Below are 24733 nucleotides of genomic sequence, written 5' to 3'. Positions count from 1 at the left end.
TGGGAAGGAGGGAGAGCCAAGGAAAAAAAAATTATGATGAGGCATCAATTAGGAGGCAATCAAAATTAAAACCATTTCCCGAAACATGAAAAGGCTTGATCCCACATTAAAGGCAACACAGCTCATTGGAAGCAATAACAATCTGCTGAGATCATGTCTTTTTGCAGTGTGCATGTTTTTTTTTCTTTTTGAGGTTGTGACATACTCTGGTAATATCCCTTTAAATCCTCTTCCCTGAATTTAAGTGGACTTTTGCCAGAGAAATCTTTCACAAAGCACCAGAGGAGAAGCTAAGCCAAAGATTTAGCACTGTGTGTCCTCTCTCTCTCTTTCTCTCATCTCTCTCTTGCTCTCATGCATTTGTGTGCATACACACACAAATCTATCTGTCCATCCCTCTATCTATCTATCCATCTATCTATCTATCCATCCATCTATCTATCTATCCATATCTATCTATCCATCCATATCCATCTATCCGTCTATCCGTCTGTCTGTATGTCTATCTATTTATCTGTCTGTCTGTCTGTCTATCTATCCATCCATCCATATCCATCTATCCATCCATATCTATCCATCTATCCATCTATCTATCCATATCTATCTATCCATATCCATCTATCCATCTATCTATCTATCTATATGTGTAATCCAAGCCCGATCTGCTTTGATGTGTACCAACCCATCCCCACACAGACACATACAAAACAGACTTTTGCAAAATTCAAGAAAAGTACTGGGTGCTTTCAGAATTGTTTGAATGAGTGACTCATGAAAGCAGCTGCATTTTTGTTTTGCCTTGTGATGCTAAACAACCATGCGAGTTAACCACCTTTTTATTCCCATGATAAACTCCAAGGCAAAGAAATACATACGTGATGAATCAAAGGACAACTTTAAAACATAGCTCGTAAGTTTTCCCAAGATCAAAGATCATTGCATCATCAAAAACTCTCTGGCTCTTTTGCTTTTAACATTTTTAGAATTTTAAAAAAGAGAAGGCCCTTAAGCTGTGCAAACAGGTTTGCATTAAGATCATTTCTCTGCTCTGCTCTGAAGAGTAGGAAACAGATCCTTATTAGAGGCAGTGCTTGACTTATAATCATTCATTTAGTGATTGTTTGACATTACAGAGGACTTATAATCAGTCCTCACACTTATGATTGTTGCAGCATCCCTAGGGTCATGTGATCAAAATTTGGGTGCTTGGCAACTGGCATGTAAATATGACCCTTTAGTTAGGAGAGGCAACTGTGAACATCTAAGTCAGGGGTTCTCAACCTTGGCAACTTTAAGGCTTCTGGACTTCAACTCCCAGAATTCCTCAGCCAGCTTTGCTAGCTGAGGAATTCTGGGAGTTGAAGTCCACAAGCCTTAAAGTTGCCAAGGTTGAGAACCCCTGACTAAGTGTTTCTACAACATGACTACAACATCCATCAACCATTACCCTTGGTCACCCCAACAGGGTCTATGACAAATCACCACAGCCAAGTCACCACAGGACAAATGTGGGCAACTCAGTGCGGGACAAGAGTTACACTCATATCAAATAAATGGTTGAAAAGAATTATTAAAGAAAGGATTGCCAAAGGAGGGGAAAAAAATGAAATGTGAATGACAAAAATCGGAATGTTTTTGTATTTATAATTGTATTTATTTATTTATAATTGAAATGCTTTATTTATAAATTTTATTAATAAAAATAATTCAATTGAATTGTTAAATTGTCCAGTGGGGAGTCATTCCACAGCAAGTTGGTTGTGGCAAATTGTCCCGCAACAAGCTGGCCGTGGTGAGTTGGCTGCAGCGAATTGTCTCATTCTGACCCAAACAAGAGGATACTGGGAATTGTAGTTCAGCAACAGTTGGAAGACTCCCCGTTTCCTTCGCTAGCCTGACCTTTTCTTGACATGCTGACTGTCAAGGGACAATTTTTGGGTGGTGAGGAGGATTCTCCACAGCACAAACGTCTCCAAGGGACTGCTTGCAAAGCTACTATCCCGGTCCGACAGGCTGACCCTCGTCTCGCTTCAGCTCTCACTTCAGGTGCTTCAGGAATACTTTGCAACCTTTGCGAGAGAGAAGGCCTCGGCCTGTGATGATCATAACCCAGCTGGTTTGGAAATTATGTACGCGCCGAAGAATTCCATATCTGTTTACTTTACTATTAAAAACTTGGGACCACAAATGATGGATTAAGTGAAAGAAGCAGGAACTCAAATGCCCAGCTCGGCAAACTTCACAGCGGCGGATCAGCATTTAGAGAAAATGGATGACGTGACAAGGCAGAGAAGACAGTTCAACATTCAGGTTGCAAAAACAGTTGTGAAAGTAGAAAACGCAGCCACGGTGGAAGCTGCCATGAGTCTCTTTCCTGGCCTTGCACAAGATTTGTGGTTGGCTTCTTCTACCCAGACTTCAAGAAGCCAAAAGAGAGGCTTCTGACCTTGTAAAAAGGAGCAGATTATTCCCAATGGCCTTTTGGTGGTTTTAAAGGCACCTCATCCAATGCATGAGAGGTCGCCCTTAGCTGATACAGATAGTCCTTGACTTACAATAGTTCATTTTAGTGACCACACCGGCACTGAAAAAAAAAGTAACCTATTAATGTTTTTCACCTTTACGACTATTGCGGCATCCCCATGGTCACGTGATCAAAATTTGGACGCTTGGCAACTAACTCACGTTTATGACAGTTACAGTGTCCTAGGGTCCTTCTGCAACCTTCTGACAAGCAAAAGTCAATGGGGAAGCCAGATTCACTTAACAATCGTGTGACTAACTTATACAATGGCAGCGATTCACTTAACAACCATGGCAAGAAAAGTCGTAAAACGGAGCAGAATTCACTTAAGAGCTGCCTCATTTAGCAATATAATTTTTGGGATCAATTATGTCGAGGATTATCAGTGTGTTACAGCACACAGCCCCTTCAAGGAAGAAGGCTGCTCTTCTAAAGCCGACTTGAGTAACACATTCCTTTGTTTTGACATTTGGCAACACCAATGAAATGAGGGGAAAAAAAAATCTGTTTGGCTAATGGAAAGGGAGGGGGAACCTTCAAATCACTCCAATAGTTTTTGCAGAACAGAGAGTGAATTTCTTCTCCTACTTACGTCTCTGGAAAGGGTTGACCTTGCCCAAAGTTGCCGATTTCAGTGCTGGGCCAACAATGTTTGTTTATACAAAATCAGGCTGAGTCCTTAAGCAGAAAGCTAATCACCAACTGTGTAAAGCAGCCCAAATGTAGTTGATAAGCCCTCCGCATCGTGAGTTTCCAAGTGTGTTTATTCAAAACACGCCCAGAAGTTTCACCCGCTCTCTAAAGCTAGAGGACCTTACTGGTGATGCCTTTCTTTCTTTCTTTCTTTCTTTCTTTCTTTCTTTCTTTCTTTCTTTCTTTCTTTCTTTCTTTCTTTCTTGTGATTTATTGCAAGAGAAGAAGAAAGGAAAAGAAACCCAGAGAACAGAGATCCAAGAAGAGGATCAAAACAATAACATCCTCATCCCAAATAGAACAGAAACACAGCTCTTGTAAGGTTTTTCTTGATTAAATAAAAACTCACCACAGGGAGGAAAGAGACCACTGACTTTTCTCCCTTTTAATAGTTTATCTGCTCAGCTTTTATCTACTAAAGTCCAACTGCAGGAGGCACATTTGAGGTTGTATCCATAGGTCTGTACAATTCCTCCCCTCCCTACTTCTACTACAAGACATACTTTCCTCTCTGGTTGCTTTCAGTTATACACACTTCAAAGGCCGAAGAGACATTATCAAGACTCTGGAAAGTTCAGTGTTTTAAATTTCAGTATGGGATCTCAAGGACGAGGTGATGTTTTTGCAGCCCACGTGGCATGATCTATTCTCCAAACAACTGAAAGTGGGGGGGGGAAATGCTACATTCTTGAATGTTTGGTGAGTAACCCTGGAGGACGTGCAGACACACACAAACACACACAGGCGGGCACACACACAGAAGTACAATCTGCTAGAATGAAGTGAGAAACTCCGAATGGCAAAACATGGACCATTTACGGCTTATCCTGGGCCATGGTTTTTCCAGGCCGTAACTGGGAGTCAGTGTGGTTTCAGAATATATGAAGCCTGAACAGCCGAGGCTGAGAAGCTGGTTTGTTGGTTTGATGGCCCACTTTGTATCGGTTTGCAGAGCACAAACAATTATTTGAGGTACAAATGCTGTAAAAATATTCTGGAATTCTCCCTCCTTCAATACAGTAAGATACGATACAATACAGTAAGCACACTGGCAAATGTTACAAATGAAATTCTGTTGCCTGCTCCCAAAAGAAAGTATATATCAACTCATAAGATACATAACACACATACACATGCTATATACATTCTGTCTCTATCTCTCTATTTCTCTATCTCTCTATCTATATCTATAACTAAATCATCTATATCTATATCTACACCCGTACATATATATTCATATATATACATATACATGAGAGATCTGTACACAGGTAGTCCTCGGATTACAACCATTCACTTAGTGACTGTTCAAATTTACAACAGCATCGAAAGTGACTCGTGCGAGGCTCGTGCTGTCGCCCCTGCGTGAGAATCGCGCCACGAGCCCCAACGATGCCATCCTGGCAAAAGGTTTACACCGCCACTCTGACACGAGGTTCGTGCCACTGCCCCTGTGTGAGGATTGCGCCGCAGCCCGCAGCGATGCTGCCCCAGCATGAGGCTCGTGCCACGGCCCGTGCGAGGATCGTGCTGTGGCTCATTTGCCACTTGCAGTGCTGCCGCCGCCTGCACAAGGTTTGTGGCAATGCCGCCACCTGTGGGTGGTGCACCGCCACCCACCTGCCGCTCGTGGCACTGCTGCCCCCTGTGCAAGGTTTGTGGCAGCACCACTGCCCGCACAATACTCGCGGCAACAGAGGCACGAGGGAGGGTGAGCATGTGCACAAGCACGTGCACTGTCCAGCTACTCATGCGGCCCAGTGGCCAAGAGGCTATAGCCTGGTAGTGGGCCGGTCACTAAATTTACATGAATAGGGAGAACCGGCTGGCTTCCAGAAGTCCAGGCTAGATCTCGGAGGCCTGGACGAGTCTTCCCAGGCCTAGAACAGACCACTGGAAGTGTGTGGATGCCACCTCCGGAAGTCCGTTCTAGGCATTGGAGGCCTGGAGGAGTCCTCCCAGGCCTAGAACAGCCCATCGGAAGTGTATGGATGCCACTTCTGGAAATTCGTTCTAGGATCGGAGGCCCATGCCTGCATCAAATATGGGAACCGGTTGTTCAGATATTTGAATCCCACCACCAGCTGCAGCCCATAGGTTGGGAACCTCTGCTCTATAGGCAAGGTGAGTTGCTAGATGCTTTATATCTGACTGGCCAGGATCAGCTTTCCCCTTATTATTTCAGAGTTCAAAACCTCCAAGCATGGAAATCCCATTTCCCCTCTCAGACTGATGTGTCAGGACAGTGAAACACATGTTAGAGATACTATCAACGAGTAGTATCCTTTAAACATTCCTAGAAAAGCAACAACTCAGCCTGAGTCAGACTTACCAGTCTTTTCTGTGGCTTGATAAGAGGCCTGTTGATCCCGTTCATTTTGTGATAGAGGCCACAGGCATTGCACAGATAATGCCCTGTGCCATCTTTCCTCCATAAGGGGGTGGACATGGCCCCACAGTTAACACACTCTCGGCCATCGGGAAATTCCTCCAAGAACTCTGAAATGAGGTGGAAAAAAGAGAATGGTGAGAACTGAACCTCGGGTAGCAATCATGTCAGCCCTTCAACTGCTAATACATGCAGTCCTCAACTTACAACAGTTCATTTACTGACCGTTCAAAATGACACGGATACTGAAAAAAAAAACGACCTCTGACTGTTTTTCACACTTGCAACCATTGCAGCATCCTCACGGTCACAGGATCAAAATTCAGACTCTTGGCAACTGACTCATATTTACGAGGGCTGCAGTGATCCCTTTTTTGCGATCCCTTCTGACAAGCATAAGTCAATGGGGAAGCCAGTAACTTAACAACTACAGTGATTCACTTAACAACTGTGGCAAGAAAGGTCGTAAAATAGGTCAAAATTTACTTAACAAATGTCTCACTTAACAACAGAAATTTTGGGCTCAATTGTGGTCATAGATTGAGGATTACCTGAACTATTTTTATTATAAGGCTACAATAACTGAATGTATCTGAATGTGTTTTCTTTTTGTGTCTTTATCTTTGTGAGAAAAAGGGAGGGGTTTGTCCAAGACGCTTCCTCAGGTTACAGTTCTGTCCTGGAGTCAGATTTCTGTTATCAGACCATTTCTGTTAACAGACCAACTCTTCTTTCTGTTCTTCAGGATTATTCCTTCAACCCGTTATACATCAAGACACACAACCCATAATCTAACACTTGTAGCAATGCTTTACTGATCCTATCCATCAGTGGATCACAATATATGCGTCTATCTGATGGACTCAAAGAAGGACTCAAAGGAGGAGTTCAGCATTTCTGCCTCAGAGGACATGGTAGACCTCAAACTAGGCAGCACGCAGAGCCCTCTTTGGGGGTACACATGCCGTCACCCAGCCCCGCCTGTCCCCGTGGCTCCCTCCTCACCAGCAGCCCCCCGGGAGGAGAGTCGCCCCCGAGCGTGGCCCATGCGGAGCTGCACAGCCAAGGACATGGCAGCCGGGCAGCATAGACAAGACTCCGCCCTCGCGCCGTGTCACGTGCAGATGATGCTGCGGGACATGGGCGGAGAGTATGGCCGCCATGGCACTGCTGGGCCGCCTGGGCGATATGCTGCAGCAGGCCGTGGAGGTGGTGGGTGGACCTGTGGGTGGGTGGGATGGGGGGCAGGGCGCAGTTTTGGGGCCCTTAGTCTCTAAAAGGTTCACCATCACTGCTCTAGGAAAACAGAGACTTTACCAATGTCATTAAACAAGGGATGACTAAAGTCACATATACCAAAAGGTTTCAAGCTCTCTAAGAAGCCTTCAAAAATATTTTGCACACACAATTGTTAACTGATAAGGTACTGACAAATCTGTCTCATTTGTAGCCAGCATCTACATAACCAGGGTTTTTTTTTCTCATAGAACGCCCAGAACGGAGTTCCGGCACCTTTGTTGGATGGAACCTTGTAGGGTAGGCAAGGCGGGGTTGTATGACGTGTGTGAGTTCTGGCACCTTTTTTTTTTTTTAACAAAAAAAGCACTGTACATAACCCATCTGTTTTCTCTTCCTAGATCTGAATTTAAATCCTACATTAGTGTAGCCCAGTGTTTCTCAACTTTGGCAACTTGAAGATGGATGGACTACAACACCCAGAATTCCCCAGCCAGCCAGCCAGCCAGCCAGCCAGGTCCATTCATCTTCAAAAGTTGCCAATGTGGACAAATATTCAACTAGCCATTCTGTGAAGCTGAGGAAGCGAGTTTCAGCTCACAAAAGCATCTGCCTTTTAATAAAATTTGCTAATCAAAAAAGATGCTACCAGATTCCTCTATTTTTTTTTTTTACTATGGTAGATGAACAGACTTTCCTACAATGTCCGTGGTATGCCAATGCAGCGCATGCAGATGGATGCAACGGATGGAAACTAAGCAAGGAGAGAAGCAGCCTACAAGTAAGGAGAAACTTCCTGACAGTTAGAATAATTAACCAGTGGAACAACCTGCCTCCAGAAGCGGTGAATGCTCCAACACTGGAAGTTTTTAAGAAGGGACTGGATAGCCATTTGTCCGAAATGGTGTAGGGGTTCCTGCCTGAGCAGGACTAGAAGATCTCCAAAGTCCCTTGCAACTTTATTATTATTATTATTATTATCATCATCATCATCATCATTATGCTTAACCCCCAGAAATCATGGGCACTCCATCACTGGAAATGTTTAAGAAGAGACTAGACAATCACTTGTCTGAGATGGTATAGGTTTTCCTGCTTGAGCAGGGGGCTGGACTAGAAGACCTCCAAGGTCCCTTCCACCTCTATTCTATTCCAATTTCTAAGTTCATGTACATTCCCTGGGACTTATCATGTGTTTGCTTAGCCCACATTTCATTTATTTATTTATTAATCGAATTTATATAGCCACCCATCTCAGAATCAGAAGAGAAGCAGAATAGAGCTGGAAGGTACCACCTTCTAATCCAGCCCCCTGCGCGAGCAGGAGACCCTATACCATCTCAGACAAGAGACTGTCCAGTCTCTTCTTAAAAACCTCCAGGGATGGAGCGCTCACGACTTCTGAAGGCAAGTTTGTTCCACTGGTTAATTGTCCTCAATGTTAGGAAGTTTCTCCTTAGTTCTAGGTTGCTTCTTTCCTTGATTAGTTTCCATCCATTGTTTCTTGTCTTGCCTCCTGGTGCTTTGGAGAATAAGTTGGCCCCCTTCCTCTTTGTGGCAACCTCTCAAATACTGGGATACTGCTATCATGTCCCCCTTTAGTCCTTCTTTTCTCTAGACTAGCCTAACCCAAATCCTGCAACCGTTCTTCATATATTTTAGTCTCCAGGCCTTTAATCATCAGTTGCTCTTCTTTGTACTATTCCCAAAGTCTCAACCAAGAGACTTTGTTTAGGGTGACTCTAAACCAGTGGTTCTCAATCTTTTTAATGCCGTGACCCCCAACCGGTTGTAAGTCGAGGACTACTCAACTGGTGCAGCACCGTTTGCAGAATGGGACTTTTGGTGGGCTCAGCAGGGCAGAGACAGCCTGGACAATTCCTATTGGCTTTTGAAAGCCAATATAATTAGACTCTAGTCAAGAGAGTCTATTCTATTGGCTTTCAAAAGCCAATGGAATAAAAGGGAGTAGCACAGCTAAGGAAAAGGGGGAAAAAAGTGACGGACTGCGTTGTTTAGCGACCCCCGTGAAATGGTCGTTCGACCCCAAATGGGGTCCCGACCCACAGGTTGAGAACCACTGCTCTAAACTCTGAAACTTGTTGATTCAATGTGTTCTATAAATCCAGATAGTAGGCTAGTTTAATTTGATATCCAGGTTAAGTGTGCGAATAGAGCCAGTGAGATGATTAATATATACCAGCCTAGCTGAGCTCCACTAAGCCAGATTTTCCCTCTTCCAATGCCATAAAATCTGTTGTGCTGCAACTGCCATCAATCACTGTTTACATCAAAGCTGTACTCCCATAACGTATTTGGAAGACACCAGTTTTTTAAAAAATATTTCTATAGGGTAAAAAAGGGCAGGAAACCACACTGATAATAAGATAAAGGTAGTCTTTGACTTACAACTATTCATTGTTGTTCAAAGTTACAGCTGAAAAAAAAGTGACATGACCATGTTTCACTCTTATGGCCATTGCAGCGTCCCCATGGCCACATGATCAAAGTTCATACACTTGGCAACTGACATGTCTTTATGCTGGCTGCAGAGTCCCAGGGTTATGTGATCACCTTCTGTGGCATTCTGACAAGGTCTGAAAGTCAGACTGGTTGACAAGTGTCAAAAATGAGGTCAATGGGATTAGGGGGACAGCCATCAGAACATTAAATAGTAAGTAGCTTTTCAGTGGCCTGTTATAATTTCAAACAATCGCCAGGTGTCCCATTGTAAGTCAAGGACTACCTCTATTTTTTTTTGTTATTATTAAAAATCAGTTAAAATCAACAGCTTGAAATCTACTCCTTTCTCCCTTGCTCAGTGTACACACAGAGCCAGCGCAGCATCACGGAAGAAAACGTGTCGATGAATTCTAAAAAGGAAAGGCCGCCATCTTGGTCTTGAGGAAAAACAACCTATGAAATCTACCCCACACCATGCCTTCGGCAGGCCAGTTCAACAGTTTTATAACACTGGGCAAGGTTTTGCATTTTCAGAACGCTTCTTTAGGGAAGCTGGCAAAACTCCAAAGGAATTATAAAAGAATAAATATGGGAGGTGGTCAAGCCACTTTCACAATAGTTCTAAGCTTTGGAATGTGGGTGTGGACATGCAAATGAGCTACTCAAATAAAAAAATTAAATTTGTCTGTGTGCGAGATTCTTCCTTCACAAAAATCCACAACAACAGGCAAAGCATTGTTCCTTTCCTCTTCTGAAGAGTTTGCATCAATGCAATTTAATGTCACCAGTGCATCCACCAGGACTGAGTGTCTGCCTTCAGTCTAATTCCTGCTAAAGCCAGCCTAAAATCATCTAGACCGGCAGTTCTCAAATATTATATCTATTGATATTTGGTGATGATGTTACTTAGTTGTGTCATGAAATTTCTGCAAGCAAATAACCAGGCTTAGAGAGCACCAAGGACTCCACAGTTCAACCCAGAGATATACACATTCTCTTCTATTGATATTTACTCTATTAGAAATTAGAACTGAGAAATATTCAGATATGTATTTGATTTCATGGAACCCCCTGAAAAGAACCCAGGGTTCCCCCAAATCACATTTTGAGAACCGCTATCCTAAAGGAGTGCAGATGTGAACCACCAGTCATGTTTAGTTCTCTTTCTGATTTCTGTCTTTTTAAAAATCCCATTTGCCTGAAGAAGTATTTTCAAAGTTCAAATGTGTGAAATGTGGAATGCTTTGTAGCCTTGAAGTGGGTTAATAAAAGACGTTGGATGGAAAAAGCAAACACAGGATTCCATCTTTTGCTCATCCAGGGTCTGTGTCTGGGTATAATGTAACCTGCTTGAAGTACAGTGGTACTTTGGTACTCTCCTCCTTAATTGGTTCTGGGAGGTTCAATGAGTACCAAAAACTATGAGTACCAAACAAATTTTTCCCATAAGGAGTAATACAGTGAGGCAGCCAATACTGACAAGTTCTAGCTTGTGCATTGAGTACCAAACAAACAATGAGTACCGGGACAAAACGTTCATGTCAAAATTTATTTGAGTACCAAATTTGATGAGTTTCAAAGCAGTTGAGTACCAGGGTACCACTATAAGTTTTAGTTGTTTGGTGATAAGTCCATGTGTGTGATTGCAACAAAGATGAGGGTTCTAGAGGATAAGCCATGCGATGAACGATTGAGGGAACTAAGTATATCTAGTCCAGGGGTAGGCAACCTCGGCTCTTTTATGACTCATGGACTTCAACTCCTCAGGAATTCTGGGAGTTGAAGTCCATGAGTCATAAAAGAGCCGAGGTTGCCTACCCCTGATCTAGTCTAACAAAGAACATGATAGCTATCTTCCAGTAGTTGAGGGGCTGTCAAAGAGAAGAAGGGGAGTCCACCTATTCTCCAAAGCACCTCAGGGCAGGAGAAGAAGCAATGGATGGAAACTTATCAAAGAGAGAAGCAACCTAGAACTAAGAAGAAATGTCCTGACAGTGAGAACAATTAATCAGTGGATTAATGACTTGCCTCCAGAAATTGTGGGTGCTCCATCACTGGAGGTTTTTAAGAAGAGACTGGGCAGCCACTTGTCTGGAACAGTACAGGGTCTCCTGCTTGAGCAGTTGGGTTGGACTAGAACAGTGGTTCTCAACCTTTCTAATGCCGCGACCCCATAATACAGTTCTCCATGTTGTGGTGACCCCCAACCACTTATACATCACCGGGTGCCAGGGGCGTGGTCAAAGAAAAGGGGGAAAAAATGGCGGACAGCCTTGTTTGGCGACCCCCGTGAAATGGTCGTTCAACCCCAAATGGGGTCCCGACCCACAGGTTGAGAACCACTGGACTAGAAGATCTCTAAGGTCCCTTCCAACCGCATTATTCTATGTTCTACCAAGAAGGAGGGAGAAATTTGGTATAACAGTAGAAAGGGGGGGGATCATTATGGAGAAGTATTGTTTAATTAGCTCTTGGACCTTGCTTTAAACATGCTTCTAAACTGGAACATTTTGGCAAAGACAAACCTGGTAGAAAACAAAAAAGAAAAAATATCTTGTTCATCTGAAGAAGGAAGTATTTCTGTCACTGGCAAGGAAAGAGACAAACAGGAGGGACTAGAAACTGAAATGTTTTCTTCTGTTGCACGCAACAGTTAGGTTCCCGCTTTCGAACATGGAGAAACAAAGCCAAAGTTAATGATTACGAAGTCTCCTTTGCAAATTCAGTTCTTGCAGGCCTTAAACTTGACGTTACATGTACACTGTACACAGTCACATGGGCACAGACGAAGGGCACAGAGGTAGATGACAAAAGGGCAGCCTGAATTGCTTTGTTCCAAAAATCCCTGCTTGTAATTTGTACAGAATTGGGTTATAGGTGGGCTTTTAAAATTCTCCATCTGATTTGCGGACAGAGAAAAAGTGGGCGTGATTTCTCCAAGCGGAAAGAGGACATATCCCAGTTTTGTTCCCTTAAAATGCTACAGTAATATCACAGCTGAAAAAGTCCCTGTCAGAAAATTTATTTTGGGGATTGAATGGAAACAGGGAGAGCTGGCGAGTTTGCACACCACCAGAAAGATTTTTTTTTTTTTTAAAAAAAAAGGATGTTCATCCAGATTAATGGCAGCCACTTGGAAGATGTGTGGACTTCAACTCCCAGAATTCTCCAGCCACCCATGACAAATATTGGTCTATGTCAGGGGTAGGAAACCTTGGCACTTTTATGACTCATGAACTTCAATTCCCAGAATTCCTGAGCCAGCGACGCTGAGGGGAAAGGGAGAAGTTTCCAAGCTCAGCCAGGCTGGCTCAGGAATTCTGGGAGTTGAAGTCCACGAGTCATAAAACGGCCTAGGCCTAGGCCAGGGGTAGGCAACCTTGGCACTTTTATGACTCGTGAACTTCAACTCCCAGAATTCCTGAGCCAGCCACGCTGAGGGGAAAGGGACAAGTTTCCAAGCTGAGCCAGGCTGGCTCAGGAATTCTGGAAGTTGAAGTCCATGAGTCATAAAAGAGCCAAGGTTGCCTACCCCTGGTCTATATCTACCAGCCATCTCTAATTAAATAAGAACAAAAACATCATGCACCACCCAATTTTTTCTCACTTTGAAAGCAAATTTTGAAAGTCAGTTCTCCAGCATCACATTGAAATCAAAGGGTTTTTTGTTTATATGTTTATTTTTAGACAAAGTAATATTCCTGCCTGCCTCAGTCTTCTAGCACAGTCACAGGATGGCTCCAAAACCTATTTGGCCATTTATCCGATGCTGATAAAGCTAGTCCTCACTTTACAACCATTCATTTAGTGATCATTCAAAGTTCCAAAGGCACTGAAAAAAGGGACTTATGACTGTTTTTCATACTTATGACCGTTGTAGCATCCCCATGGTCACCTGATCAAAGTTCAGATGCTTGGCAACTGATTCATATTTGTGATGGTTGCAGTGTCCTGGGGTCATGTGATCACCTTTTATGACCTTCTTACAAGCAAAGTCAATGGATAAGCCAGATTCCCTTAACGACCGTGTTCCTAACTTAATAGCAGCAGTGGTTGACTTAACAATTGTGGCAAGAAAAGTCCTAAAATAGAGCAAAACCCATTTAACAACTATCTCATTTAGTAAAAGAAAGCTGAATTGTGGTCGTAAGTCGAGGACTACCTGCGTATAACGCGGCATATGCCCATGATATTCCCAATACATCATGAATTCGAGCAGCAATTTCCCCGTGGGCTGTCTTAACCTCCTAAATTGGAAAATACGTTCAAAAGAAAACCCACTAGACTCACTCATTGAAAAATTGCCCTCTTGAAAGACCAGCTATGTATAAAACCAATTATTATTACTAATTTCGTTAAAAACACGAATCCTGGATATAATCATATTATAAAAGCAAGCAAACATGAACACCAGGAAAAATTTAAAACTAGAAACATTTAATCAAATGCCAAGCTTTCATCGCCCAACTGCCGACATCATCAAGGCTTAAAACCGGTCGATGGGAGTCTCCTTTATAATGCTGGTCAGTGTATGCACACGGCTCCTGGACCTTGTCATGCAGCCCAATCAAGTAGGACTGATGACGAGGTCCAGGAGCTGTATGCATAAATTGACCAGCACTATAAAGGAGACTCCCATCAACCGGTTTTAAGCCCTGATGATGTCGGCAGTTGGCCGACAAAAGCTTGGCATTAGATTAAACGTTTCTAGTTTTAAATTTTTCCTGGTGTTCGTGTTTGCTTGTTTTTATAAAACCAATTATCTACACCAGACCCAAAGCAAAGAGTAGGATTTTTCCCATGCAAAAATGTGGATGGAAGAACACAACAGAGTGTTCAGTTTCACAGAGATCCTGGAACATCCTGATCTGAACAGCACAATTTGAGAAGACCACCACCAAGTATCAAATTACTTGCCACCTATTAGTTGGAAATCTGGGTCACGTTGACCCAAAGTGAGACAACCTGAAAATATTACTCAAAAGTGCTTCAGCAGCCAGTTAACGTGAGATTATTCACATTATTGATGCAAGCGTTTATATAGGCTTGCATTTCATGAAATCTTATCCCAAAACTAGACACATATAAAGATGGTCCTCGACATACAGTCATTCATTTAGTGACTGTTCAAGGTTGCAACGGCACTGAAAAAAAGTGACTTACAATCGGTCCACATACTTACGGCCATTGTAGCATCCCCCCCACCAGGGGTAGGCAACCTTGGCTCTTTTACGATTCGTGGACTTGCAACTCCCAGAATTCCTGAGCCAGCATGGCTCAGCTTGGAAACCTCTCCCTTTCCCCTCAGCGTGGCTGGCTCAGGAATTCATAAGTCATAAAAGAGCCAGGGTTGTCTACCCCTGGTCTAGTTTAATGAAAAGAAGGACCAGAGATGACATGGTAGCAGTCTTCCAATATTTGAGGGGTTGCCACAAAGAAGAGGGAGACAACCTATTCTCCAAGGAAGGACAAGTAGCAATGGATGGGAACTAATCAAGGAGAGAACCAACCTAGAACTAAGGAGAAATTTCCTGACAGTGAGAACAATCAACCAGTGGAACAGCTGGCCACCAGAAGTTGTGGGTACAGTGGAGGTTTTCAAGAAGAGACTGGATAGCCCTTTGTCCACAATGGTATAGAGCAGGGGTAGGCAATCTTGGACCCCTCATGACTTGTGGACTTCAACTCCCAGAATTCCTGAGCCAGCATGGCTCAGCTTGGAAGCCTCTCCCTTTTCCCTCAGCGTGGCTGGCTCAGGAATTCTGGAAGTTGAAGTCCAAGAGTCATAAAAGGGGACTAGATCTTCAAGGTCCATTCTAACTCTGATATTCTGTGTTCTATGTTCTACACAAGAATGGCAAGCAGAAAAGAGGTAAAACATTCCAACTTGAGGTGTTCAGCTATCAAAAGAAGCTTTTCTGTATAGGTCATATGTGACCTGCCAAAACCCCTTTTGTGATTTTTTTTTGAGGCCCTAGAATAACAAAAAAGCTCCAAACTATGCTCTCTGTCTCTCTCTCTCTCTTTTTTTTTTTTTTTTTGCATTTGGGAGAGATTTAAAGTGCAAAGGTGCACTTCAAGCCTTCCAGATGTTTAAAGAAGTTAATTAAAAATCCTGAAGCTAACCTCTGAAAATTGCTATGTTCTCACTCACCTGTGCAAACTCTGCAATGGCCCTTGAGTTAAGGTGTACATATCTTTGCGTTGTACCTTTTAGCATTTCTCTTTCCTACATATTACCAGATCAACTGCTATTTTTTTGCTAACCTGTCCCAGTTTGTATCCTCCAGAAATCACAACTACTGTACAATTCCCAGAAATCTGCAGTTAGCATACAGGTAGTCCTTGACTTACAATCTATCGCTTAGCAACCATTTAAAGTTACAAGGGTCAGCCCATCCCTCTGGTCATGGGGTCACACTATGGACAGATCAGCAACTGACCCTCATTTATGACCGTTTCAATGTCCTGGCGTCAAATGACCACAATTTACAACCTGACCTGGGGTTACTTCCAGTTTCTGGCATAAAATAATAGCTGCACTTAATGATTGCCACCATTGCTTAACAATTGCTCACGGTGATGAACCACTTAACAACTGGCAGAATTTATGACTGTATTTCCAATTCAATTATCGTTCATAACTTGAAGTATCTATAACCTTTGACTTACAAAATTCTGGGAAGTCTCTCCAAAGAAACTCACCAACGCTGGGATCAGCTACCTTTGCAATGGTTTCACTGATAAAATTTCTTTTCCAATTTGGATCGATTTCTAGAAATAATTTTTACCTTGCTGTATGTTTTCAGAATAATCAGGATTTTAAACAAGCAATTATCCAGGTTCCACAGAATTATAAATGCCTACGGTATTTTCACGGATAGCCAGTGGCAGGAGAAGACAAGCTTCTTCTAAACAACTGCAAAGCTCTCAAAATAAACCAAGCTTCACCTATTGTATATATTCTTCCTCAATGATTGGACAAATGGCCTCTGCCTCAAGAGTTTAAGATCAGAGTACAAAAGATAAAGGATTGTTACGTTGTGGCTTTTTAATGTTGGAAGCCATGCAGAGGGTCTTGTGTATGAGTTGAGCAGCCATTTAAATTTGTATAATAAAAATAAATAAATACCGTATTTTCCTGTGTATAAGGCGACTCGGCGTATAAGACGACCCCTGACTTCGGCGCACCGATTTCCATGCCTAGAAAGTCATCTTATACGCCGGAAACTATCGTAATTTCCGACGTATAAGACAACTCGGCATATAAGACGACTTGGGCGCTGATTTCAACGCTTTAGAAAGTTGTCTTATATACCGGAAAATACAGTACCAATAAAGGAGAGTGTTTATTGAAATTAGGGGCCTTTGCTGCTCTCTGAGCTTGCTTGTTTCCTTGCAGAGGTTTCATTACCCAAACACTGATGATGTTACCTCGTTTGGTTATGAAATGTTTGCAAGACGAGCACCAAGCTCCGAGAGCAGTAAAGGCCCCTCAAATAAATAAACGTCCACTCTTATTCTGTTACTTTCAACTTTACTTTTAAGAGGTAGAGTAGCCTATTTTTTTTTTCCTCCTTTTTGATTTCAGCACATCAACCTATTCTTTTCAAGCCTCCCCCCACCCCACCCCTTGGTTCATTTCTCTCCTTTTTTTCTTCTAAACTCCCCAATCATTATCTTGTCTTGCTACACAATGGCAGAAACTAATGGCCGTTGACTTCTCTGCAGGACACGGAGGGGTGTCTTACTAAAATTTAACATAGCAACACCCCCCTCCCCCTGTCATGTCGTTTGCAAGGGCCGGGTGACACGCAGCAGCCCGGCTTGGTTGTAAAAATAAATGATCGAGATGATGTTATTGTAAGATGATAAAAGGGGAGGACAAGGAGGATGAGGAGACTTCCCTGATTTCAATCAACCCATGTTGCTTGTTGACTGCTGGCGACAGGCAGGCTGGACCAGGCCTGCTGGAATGTCTTGGCTGACGGAGAAAGTCGGCGTATACTGAACTCTGCGTATCAATCACTCCGACAGCTTAGACCTGACAAATGACAGACTCTCTACAGAAGTAAGGTTGTGTGTGTGTGTGTGTGTGTGTGTAGTGGAGAAGGGCGAGAAGGTACCTTTCCCATCCATTTTACAGCTTTATCTCACCCAAATCCTGACTTAAAGGCAAGACAAAGATGAAGGGGATCGAGTATATGGATGGAAACTAATCAAGGAGAGAAGCAACCTGGAATTAAGGAGAAATGTCCTAACAGTGGGAAAAATTAACCAGTGGGACAGCTTGCCTTCAGAAGCTGTGGGCGCTTCATCACCGGAGGTTTTTAAGAAGAGACCGCTTGTCTGAAATGGTATAGGACAGGGATAGGCAACCTCAGCTCTTTTATGACATGGACTTCAATTCCCAGAATTCTTGAGTCAGCAGCTGACTCAGGAATTCTGGGAATTGAAGTCCATGAGTCATAAAAGAGCCGAGGTTGCCTAGCCCTGGTATAGGATCTCCTGCTAGAGCAGAGGGCTGGACTGGAAGACCTCCAAGGTCCCTTCCATCTCTTATTCTATTCTAGTCATCCTTATTCTCTACTAGAATAAGCCCTAGGCAATGATTGGGGTTACAGCTGACCTATTGTCTTTGGTGGGACCATCAACACGACGTTGATTCATCCAGAAAGCTCATTTCGAATTGAGAGGTTTTGCTTTCCTTTCCATCGAAATGGATGGATGTCCCAGGATCAATAGAAGGATTGGATGAACAACTGAAGGACCAGGTTAGTCAACAATCTGTTGGGCCAGGTATATAAAGCAGGAATGACCATGACATGAGAGGGCATGAAACATCCGAATGTCATTATTACAAGGAACCTCTCTCAAATATGGCTGACAATTATACCAACTGGAAGCTGTCATTGGTCGCCAAAGCTGGAGACACCCTAATTTCCGTATTCCAAGGAACCTCCCCCAAATATGGCTGACAATTATAGCAACTAGAAGCTATCATTGGTCACTAAAGCTGGTGTCTTCACTCATTGTGAGCTACAGCCCAACTCTTCACAGTCCTGATGGGAACTAAGACAGAACAGCCTAGAGGAGCCCTGTAGTTCAATTCTGATTAAGGAGAAAGCTGAGAAAATTATCCTTCCATAAAAGTATTGGTGGGCCTAAGCAAGTCATTCGTTCAAATATTTAATTCCAAAGTGATTTGACCAAGCTTCCGATTTCACAACCAGGTTTCCAAATTGTTTTTTAAAAACTTTGCTTTGATTCCTTAGGCTTATTGATTGCATGAGAGCACTTTTCTCAAATCAGTCCCAAACATACAGGTAATCCTCAACTTACAAGAATTCATTTAGTGATCGTTCAAAGTGACAATGGCAAATGTCTCACTTAACAACAAAAATTTTGGGGTCAATTGTGGTCCTAAATCGTTTCTGAATCAAAACTTAAAATCACCTGGAAAATCCAGATATGGGACAACAGGCATCTGCCTAGTTAAGTCACCACAATTGACTGTTTTCTGTAACACCATTTTTTTGTGTTGTTGTGGTACAGCAAGGGCAAAAGAAGCAGGAAAAGATGGTTGTAAGTCCTCGACTTACAGTTCATTTAGTGACTGTTTAAAGTTACAAGGGCACTGAAAAAAGTGACTTATGATCGTTTTTCACAGTTACGACCATTACACCATCCCCATGACCATGTGATCAAAATTCAGCTGCTTGGCAACTGGTTCATATTTATGACAGTTGCTTTGTCCCACAGTCATGTGATCCCCTTTTGTGACCTTCTGATAAAGCAAAGTCAATGGGGAAGCCAGATTCACTTAACAACCGTGTTACTAACCTAACAACGGCAGTGATTCACTTAACAGCTGAGGCAAGAAAGGTCATAAATGGAGCAAAAACGTACTTAACAAATGTCTCACTTAACAACAGACATTTTGGGCTTAATTGTGGTCATAATCACCTGCATTGATTTTCTGAATCAAAACTTCAAAATCACCCGGAAAAATGAGTTATGGAGCAACATGCATCTGCCTAGTAAGTCATCACAATTGACTGTTTTCTGTGATCCCCTGTTTTTGTGTTGGTGTGGTACAGCAAGGGCAGATAAAGGAGAAAACGCTGGTATAAGAAAAGGGTGCATAACTTTATCAGGGTTGAGCCTTGCTCTTAATCCAAAAGCTGCTGCTGTTGCACATGGAACTTTGTGGCTGTGTTTGTGGAACACAGAAGGCAACCACTTCTAGTGTCCTGCCAAATAAATCCAAGGTTATACCAAGGACATGCCCTACAGCAACACCAGGGAGGTGGTGGCAACCGAGAAGGAGAGCAGATGGAAGAGAAGCAGGAACTTTGGAAAATCAATCCGTCACTGCCACCACGACAGCAGCAACATGTTTTTTGCAAAACAGCTTTGTGCCAAGGAAAACACAAGCCTTGTGCCATTTTTAGAGCTTACTGAAGAATGATTTCTGCTGGAAGGGGTTAAGTGCTGGCCCTGAATACTCCATTTGACCCCGGCTTGCCCCGTAAATTTGCAGATTGAGGAAGGGACAGAAATCCAGGGCATTCTGGTCAATTTCAATTATTGACCCGCTGTAAGGAATGCCAGATTGTTCTAGTGGTTAAGACACCAGGGTAGAAGCCAGGAGACTGTGAGTTGTAGTCCCGCCTTAGGCATGAAAGCCAGCTGGGTCACTTAGGACCAATCACCAGGAGACTGTGAGTTCTAGTCCCTCTTTAGGCATGAAAGTATGGGTGACTTTGGGTCGATCACCAGGACATTGTGAATTCTAGTCCTGCCTTAAGCATGAAAGCCAGCTGGGTGTCTTTTGCCTATCACCAGGAGACTGTGAGTTCTAGTCCTGCCTTAAGCACAAAAGCCAGCTGGATGACTTTTGCCAATCACCAGGAGACTGTGAGTTCTAGTCCCGCCTTAGGCATAGAAGCCAGCTGGGTCACTTAGGACCAATCACCAGGAGACTGTGAGTTCTAGTCCCTCTTTAGGCATGAAAGTATGGGTGACTTTGGGTCGATCACCAGGACATTGTGAATTCTAGTCCTGCCTTAAGCATGAAAACCAGCTGGGTGCCTTTTGCCTATCACCGGGAGACTGTGAGTTCTAGTCCTGCCTTAAGCACAAAAGCCAGCTGGATGACTTTTGCCAATCACCAGGAGACTGTGAGTTCTAGTCCCTCTTTAGGCATGAAAGCCAGCTGGGTGACTTTGGGCCAGTCCCTCTTTCTCAGACCTACTCACCTAACAGGGTTGTTGTTGTGAGGAAAATAGGAGGAAGGAAGGAGTATTATGTCTGGTCACAGCTTTAAGTTATGTGAAAAATACTAAAGGTGAGAGAAAGAAAGAAAGAAAGAAAGAAAGAAAGAAAGAAAGAAAGAAAGAAAGAAAGAAAGAAAGAAAGAAGCTGCTGATTTCTTAATGCTTTCTGTACTTGACCCAATGTCTCTCTGTTGGTCCATCCCTTTGGTTGATCCCTTGTTAAAGGTTTGGTGTTCCCCCCCCCCCCATGAATTCCCTATCATGGCCACTGCTGAGAATCTAGAGAATTGTTGCCCAAATAGCTGGAGTTTTCCATCTTGGACAAGACATGTTCTCAGAATGAGCTTTCCACTCTCTTTCGCTTCACTCCCAGCAATCTCCTCTTTTGCCCCGTTCCTCACGTCTTTGTTTCTGATAACCATAGGTGGGGACCAAGGAAAGAGATGAACTGACTGTAGCTATGTGACCAAGATGACTATCCTGACAGGCCAGCTTAAGAAGGAAATAACTCATGTTGACATCTGATCATTCTAATCTTCTCCATCAAGAGAAAGTTTCGGTGATTCTGCCCGATTTCTTTTGTCCTGCAAGTTGTTTTGACAGTCTCCTAAGCCAAAAAACATCTTAAGGAAGAAGCAAAGTTGATATAGGTTGCCTTAGAGAGATTCTGATCAAGGCCTATCATCACTGAATAAGAGATTGGAGTTCTGTTCTGTTCTGTTCTGTTCTGTTCTGTTCTGCTCTGCTCTGTTCTGCTCTGCTCTGCTCTGCTCTGCTCTGCTCTACTCCACTCCACTCCACTCCATTTATTCTGTTCTGTTCCACTCAGCTCCACTCTAGTCTACTCTAGTCTACCCTACTCTGCTCTCCCCTGCTCTATCCTATCCACTCCACTCCACTCCACCCCACCCTACCCTACTTTACTCTTCTCTATCTCCGGATGTTCAAAGCTCCAGAATTTCCAGTGGCAACTATTCCCACCTTCTTCCTTCCTTATAAAATTAACAGATGTAAATCTTTTGCACCAGGCTGGAGATGCTACAACATTGCAAAGTCAATAGAAGAATGATTTGGAAGAGCCGAAGATGTAATTTTGATGTATCCTTTCTTGGGCTATCTACATTCAGTGTCATATTGGTTGATGGTGCAGCTGCTCTCTTGGTGGTACAGATGTTGGCAAAGTGTTTCAGGAACATCTCAGAAGGCTTCCAGGAGCAGCAGGTCCATCATCCCAGCATCCTATATCTACACTGAGGGTTGGCACAACACAATGGTCCAAAGTAGTACAGGTGGTCCTCGACTTACAACCGTTCATTTACTGACCATTCGAAGTTACAACGGCACTGAAAAAAGTGATTTATGACCGTTTTTCACACTTATGACCATTGCAGCATCCCCAGGTCACGTGATCAAAATTCAGGTGCTTGGCAACTGGCATGTAGTTATGACGGTTGCAGTGTCCTGGGATTACGTGATCCTCTTTTGCGACCTTCTGGCAAGCAAAGTCAATGGGGAAAGCCAGATTCAGCTCACAGCTGTGTTACTATCTTAACAACTGCAGTGATTTGCAGAACCATGGCAAGAAAGGTCGTAAAACAGGGCAGCCCTCCCTTAGCAACTTAGCAACCAAGGTAGGCCTGTCCAATTTCCCACTCGTCAGCTCATCCCTCCCAGCAGAACCAGGACCACATCCTGATTGTCTTAGGGATAAAATGAGGGAAGATCCTATGGATGCTACCTTGAACTTCCAGAGAACAGGCAAGATAAAAATGCAACAAAGAAATAAACATTTGCTATTGCACCGTGATAGATGGGTGTCCATCAACCGAAGCACTGCAGCCAACATGACATTAACTGGGATTGTATTCTTAGCCTCAGATATGGAACAAGCATACTGTAAATGCTAAACATAAAAGGGCAGCCTTTGGAAAGAAATGTCCACGTTGTCCATCAGCCTATGTTTCCCCACTCTGTTATTTATATTATGAGTAAAATGCATCTCTCTATATATAGTCGTAGGTTTGAGGACCGTTCAAAGTTACAATGGCACTGAAAAAGCTACTTATGACCATTTTTCACTTATGACGGGCCGCATCGCCCTGGTCACCTGATCAAAACTCTAATGCAGTGGTTCTCAACCTTTTTAATGCCGTGACCCCCAACCGGTCGTAAGTCGAGGACTACTCAACTAGTCGTAAGTCGAGGACTACTCAAGTGGTCGTAAGTCGAGGACTACTCAAGTGGTGCAGTACCATTTGCAGAATGGGACTTTTGGCGGGCTCAGCAGGGCAGAGACAGCCTGGACAATTCCTATTGGCTTTTGAAAGCCAATAGAATTAGACTCTATTCAAGAGAGTCTATTCTATTGGCTTTCAAAAGCCAATAGAATAAAAGGGAGTAGCATAGCTAAGGAAAAGGGGGAAAAAATGGCAGACTGCGTTGTTTGGCAACCCCCGTGAAATGGTCGTTTGACCCCAAATGGGGTCATGACTCACAGGTTGAGAACCACTGCTCTAATGCTTGGCAATTGGCTCATATTTATGATGGTTGCAGTGTCCCGGGGGTCAAGCGATCCCCTTTTGCAACCTTAAAATTACCTGGAAAATCCAGATATGGAACAACAGGCGTCTGCTTAGTAAGTCACCACAACTGACTATTTTCTGTAACACCATTTTTTGTGTGTGTGTGTGTGTTGTTGTGGTACAGCCAGGGCAAAGGAAGCAGGAAAAGATGGTAGTAGGTTGTAAGTCCTCGACTTATAGTTCATTTAGTGACCGTTTAAAGTTACAAGGGCAGTGTAAAAAATGACTTATGATTGTTTTTCACAGTTACGACCTTTGCAGCATCCCCAGGATCATGTGATCAAAATTCAGCTGCTGGGCAACTGGTTCATATTTATGACCATTGCTTTGTTCCAAAGTCATGTGATCCCCTTTTAAAATCTTCTGACAAGCAAAATCAAATGGGGAAGCTGGACTGACTTAATAACCATGTTACTAAGTTAACAATTGCAGCTGATTGAATTAACAACTGTGGCAAGAAAGGCCGTAAAGTGGGACAAAATCCACTTAACAACTGTCTCGCTTAGCAACAGAAATTTTGGGCTAAATTGCGGTCATAAGAAGAGGACTGCCTGTATGGACACAGAAGATGTTAATTTCCGTAGGATTGCTTCCATTCTGAATTTCTCGCATCTCGGAGACAGCATCTTCTTTAACAATAGCTTCTTTTCTGTCTGAACTATAACCTAGCATCAACTTTGTCTGGTTAAAACAACATCCATGATATGACCCAAAGGTTACTGAGTCAATTTAACCGGGGACAGGTTAGATTAATTTTAATTAAAATGGTGCATTTTCATCTGACCCTGGATTCTGCTTAACTCAGAAAGTGAAAAATTGCCTGGTTTACTTTCAGCTGACGCTGATTTTTGTTTTTTAAGATTCAAAGACAGATGCTAAGACACTGAAAAAAAAAATCCTGTTCATTTGCCATCCAATCAGATCCTGAGCAGAGCAAATTTGGAAGCTATTTCATTGATTTTTCTCTTTTGCTCAAAATATTTTTGCGGTTATTGTTCTGGAAAGGGTGCCTTAAAAGTAGGAAACATTGGAAGAAGAAGAATCGGCAGATCTTGAACAGTAAAGGCTACAGATAGTCCTTGAATTGCAACAGTGACTATTAGAAGCTACCACAGCACTGAAAAAAGTGATTTTTGACCAGTCACATGATCAAAATTTGGATGCGTGACATCCGATTCATATTTATGACGGTCGCAGTGTCCTGGGGTCATGTGATCCCCTTTTGAGACCTTTTGACCAGCAAAGTCAATGGAAAGCCAGATTCCTAACTTAACAACTGTCACTGATTCACTTAACAACTGTGGCAAGAAATGTCGTAAAATGGGGCCAAACTCACTTAACGGCTGTCTCACTGAGCAACAGAAATTTTGGGGTCAGTTGTGGTCATCAGTTAAGGAGTGCCTGTATATTAATTCTGCCAAAGCTATGTGAACACCCCAAGATTTAATCTTCTTTTCAACCTGGTTTGGGCCATAAATAGAAACATTTTTTTTAAACTCTATAAATAGAAGTTACTTAACATCAGCCTACACATCAAATAAGCTCTTGGGATTTCCTTGCAGGGCTC

At 43.0% G+C, this 24733-nt stretch overlaps 1 protein-coding gene across 6 annotated transcripts in view; it reads right to left on the bottom strand.

Moving 5' to 3' along the window:
* GATA5 (GATA binding protein 5) overlaps nt 1–24733 on the bottom strand; it is a 52833-nt gene that overhangs the window by 8330 nt on the left and 19770 nt on the right. For all 6 annotated transcript variants that reach the window (XM_039346476.1, XM_039346475.1, XM_039346478.1 and 3 more), the window contains exon 3: nt 5550–5716. In XM_039346476.1, coding sequence (XP_039202410.1) covers nt 5550–5716 — 167 coding nt within the window. The remainder of the gene's footprint in view (nt 1–5549; nt 5717–24733) is intronic.

The sequence above is a fragment of the Crotalus tigris genome, unplaced genomic scaffold (assembly GCF_016545835.1).
Source record: "Crotalus tigris isolate CLP2741 ecotype Arizona unplaced genomic scaffold, ASM1654583v1 scf7180000017999.2816498, whole genome shotgun sequence".
In the NCBI taxonomy this organism is placed as follows: domain Eukaryota; kingdom Metazoa; phylum Chordata; class Lepidosauria; order Squamata; family Viperidae; genus Crotalus; species Crotalus tigris.
This window is presented reverse-complemented; position numbering and strand designations above follow the sequence as displayed.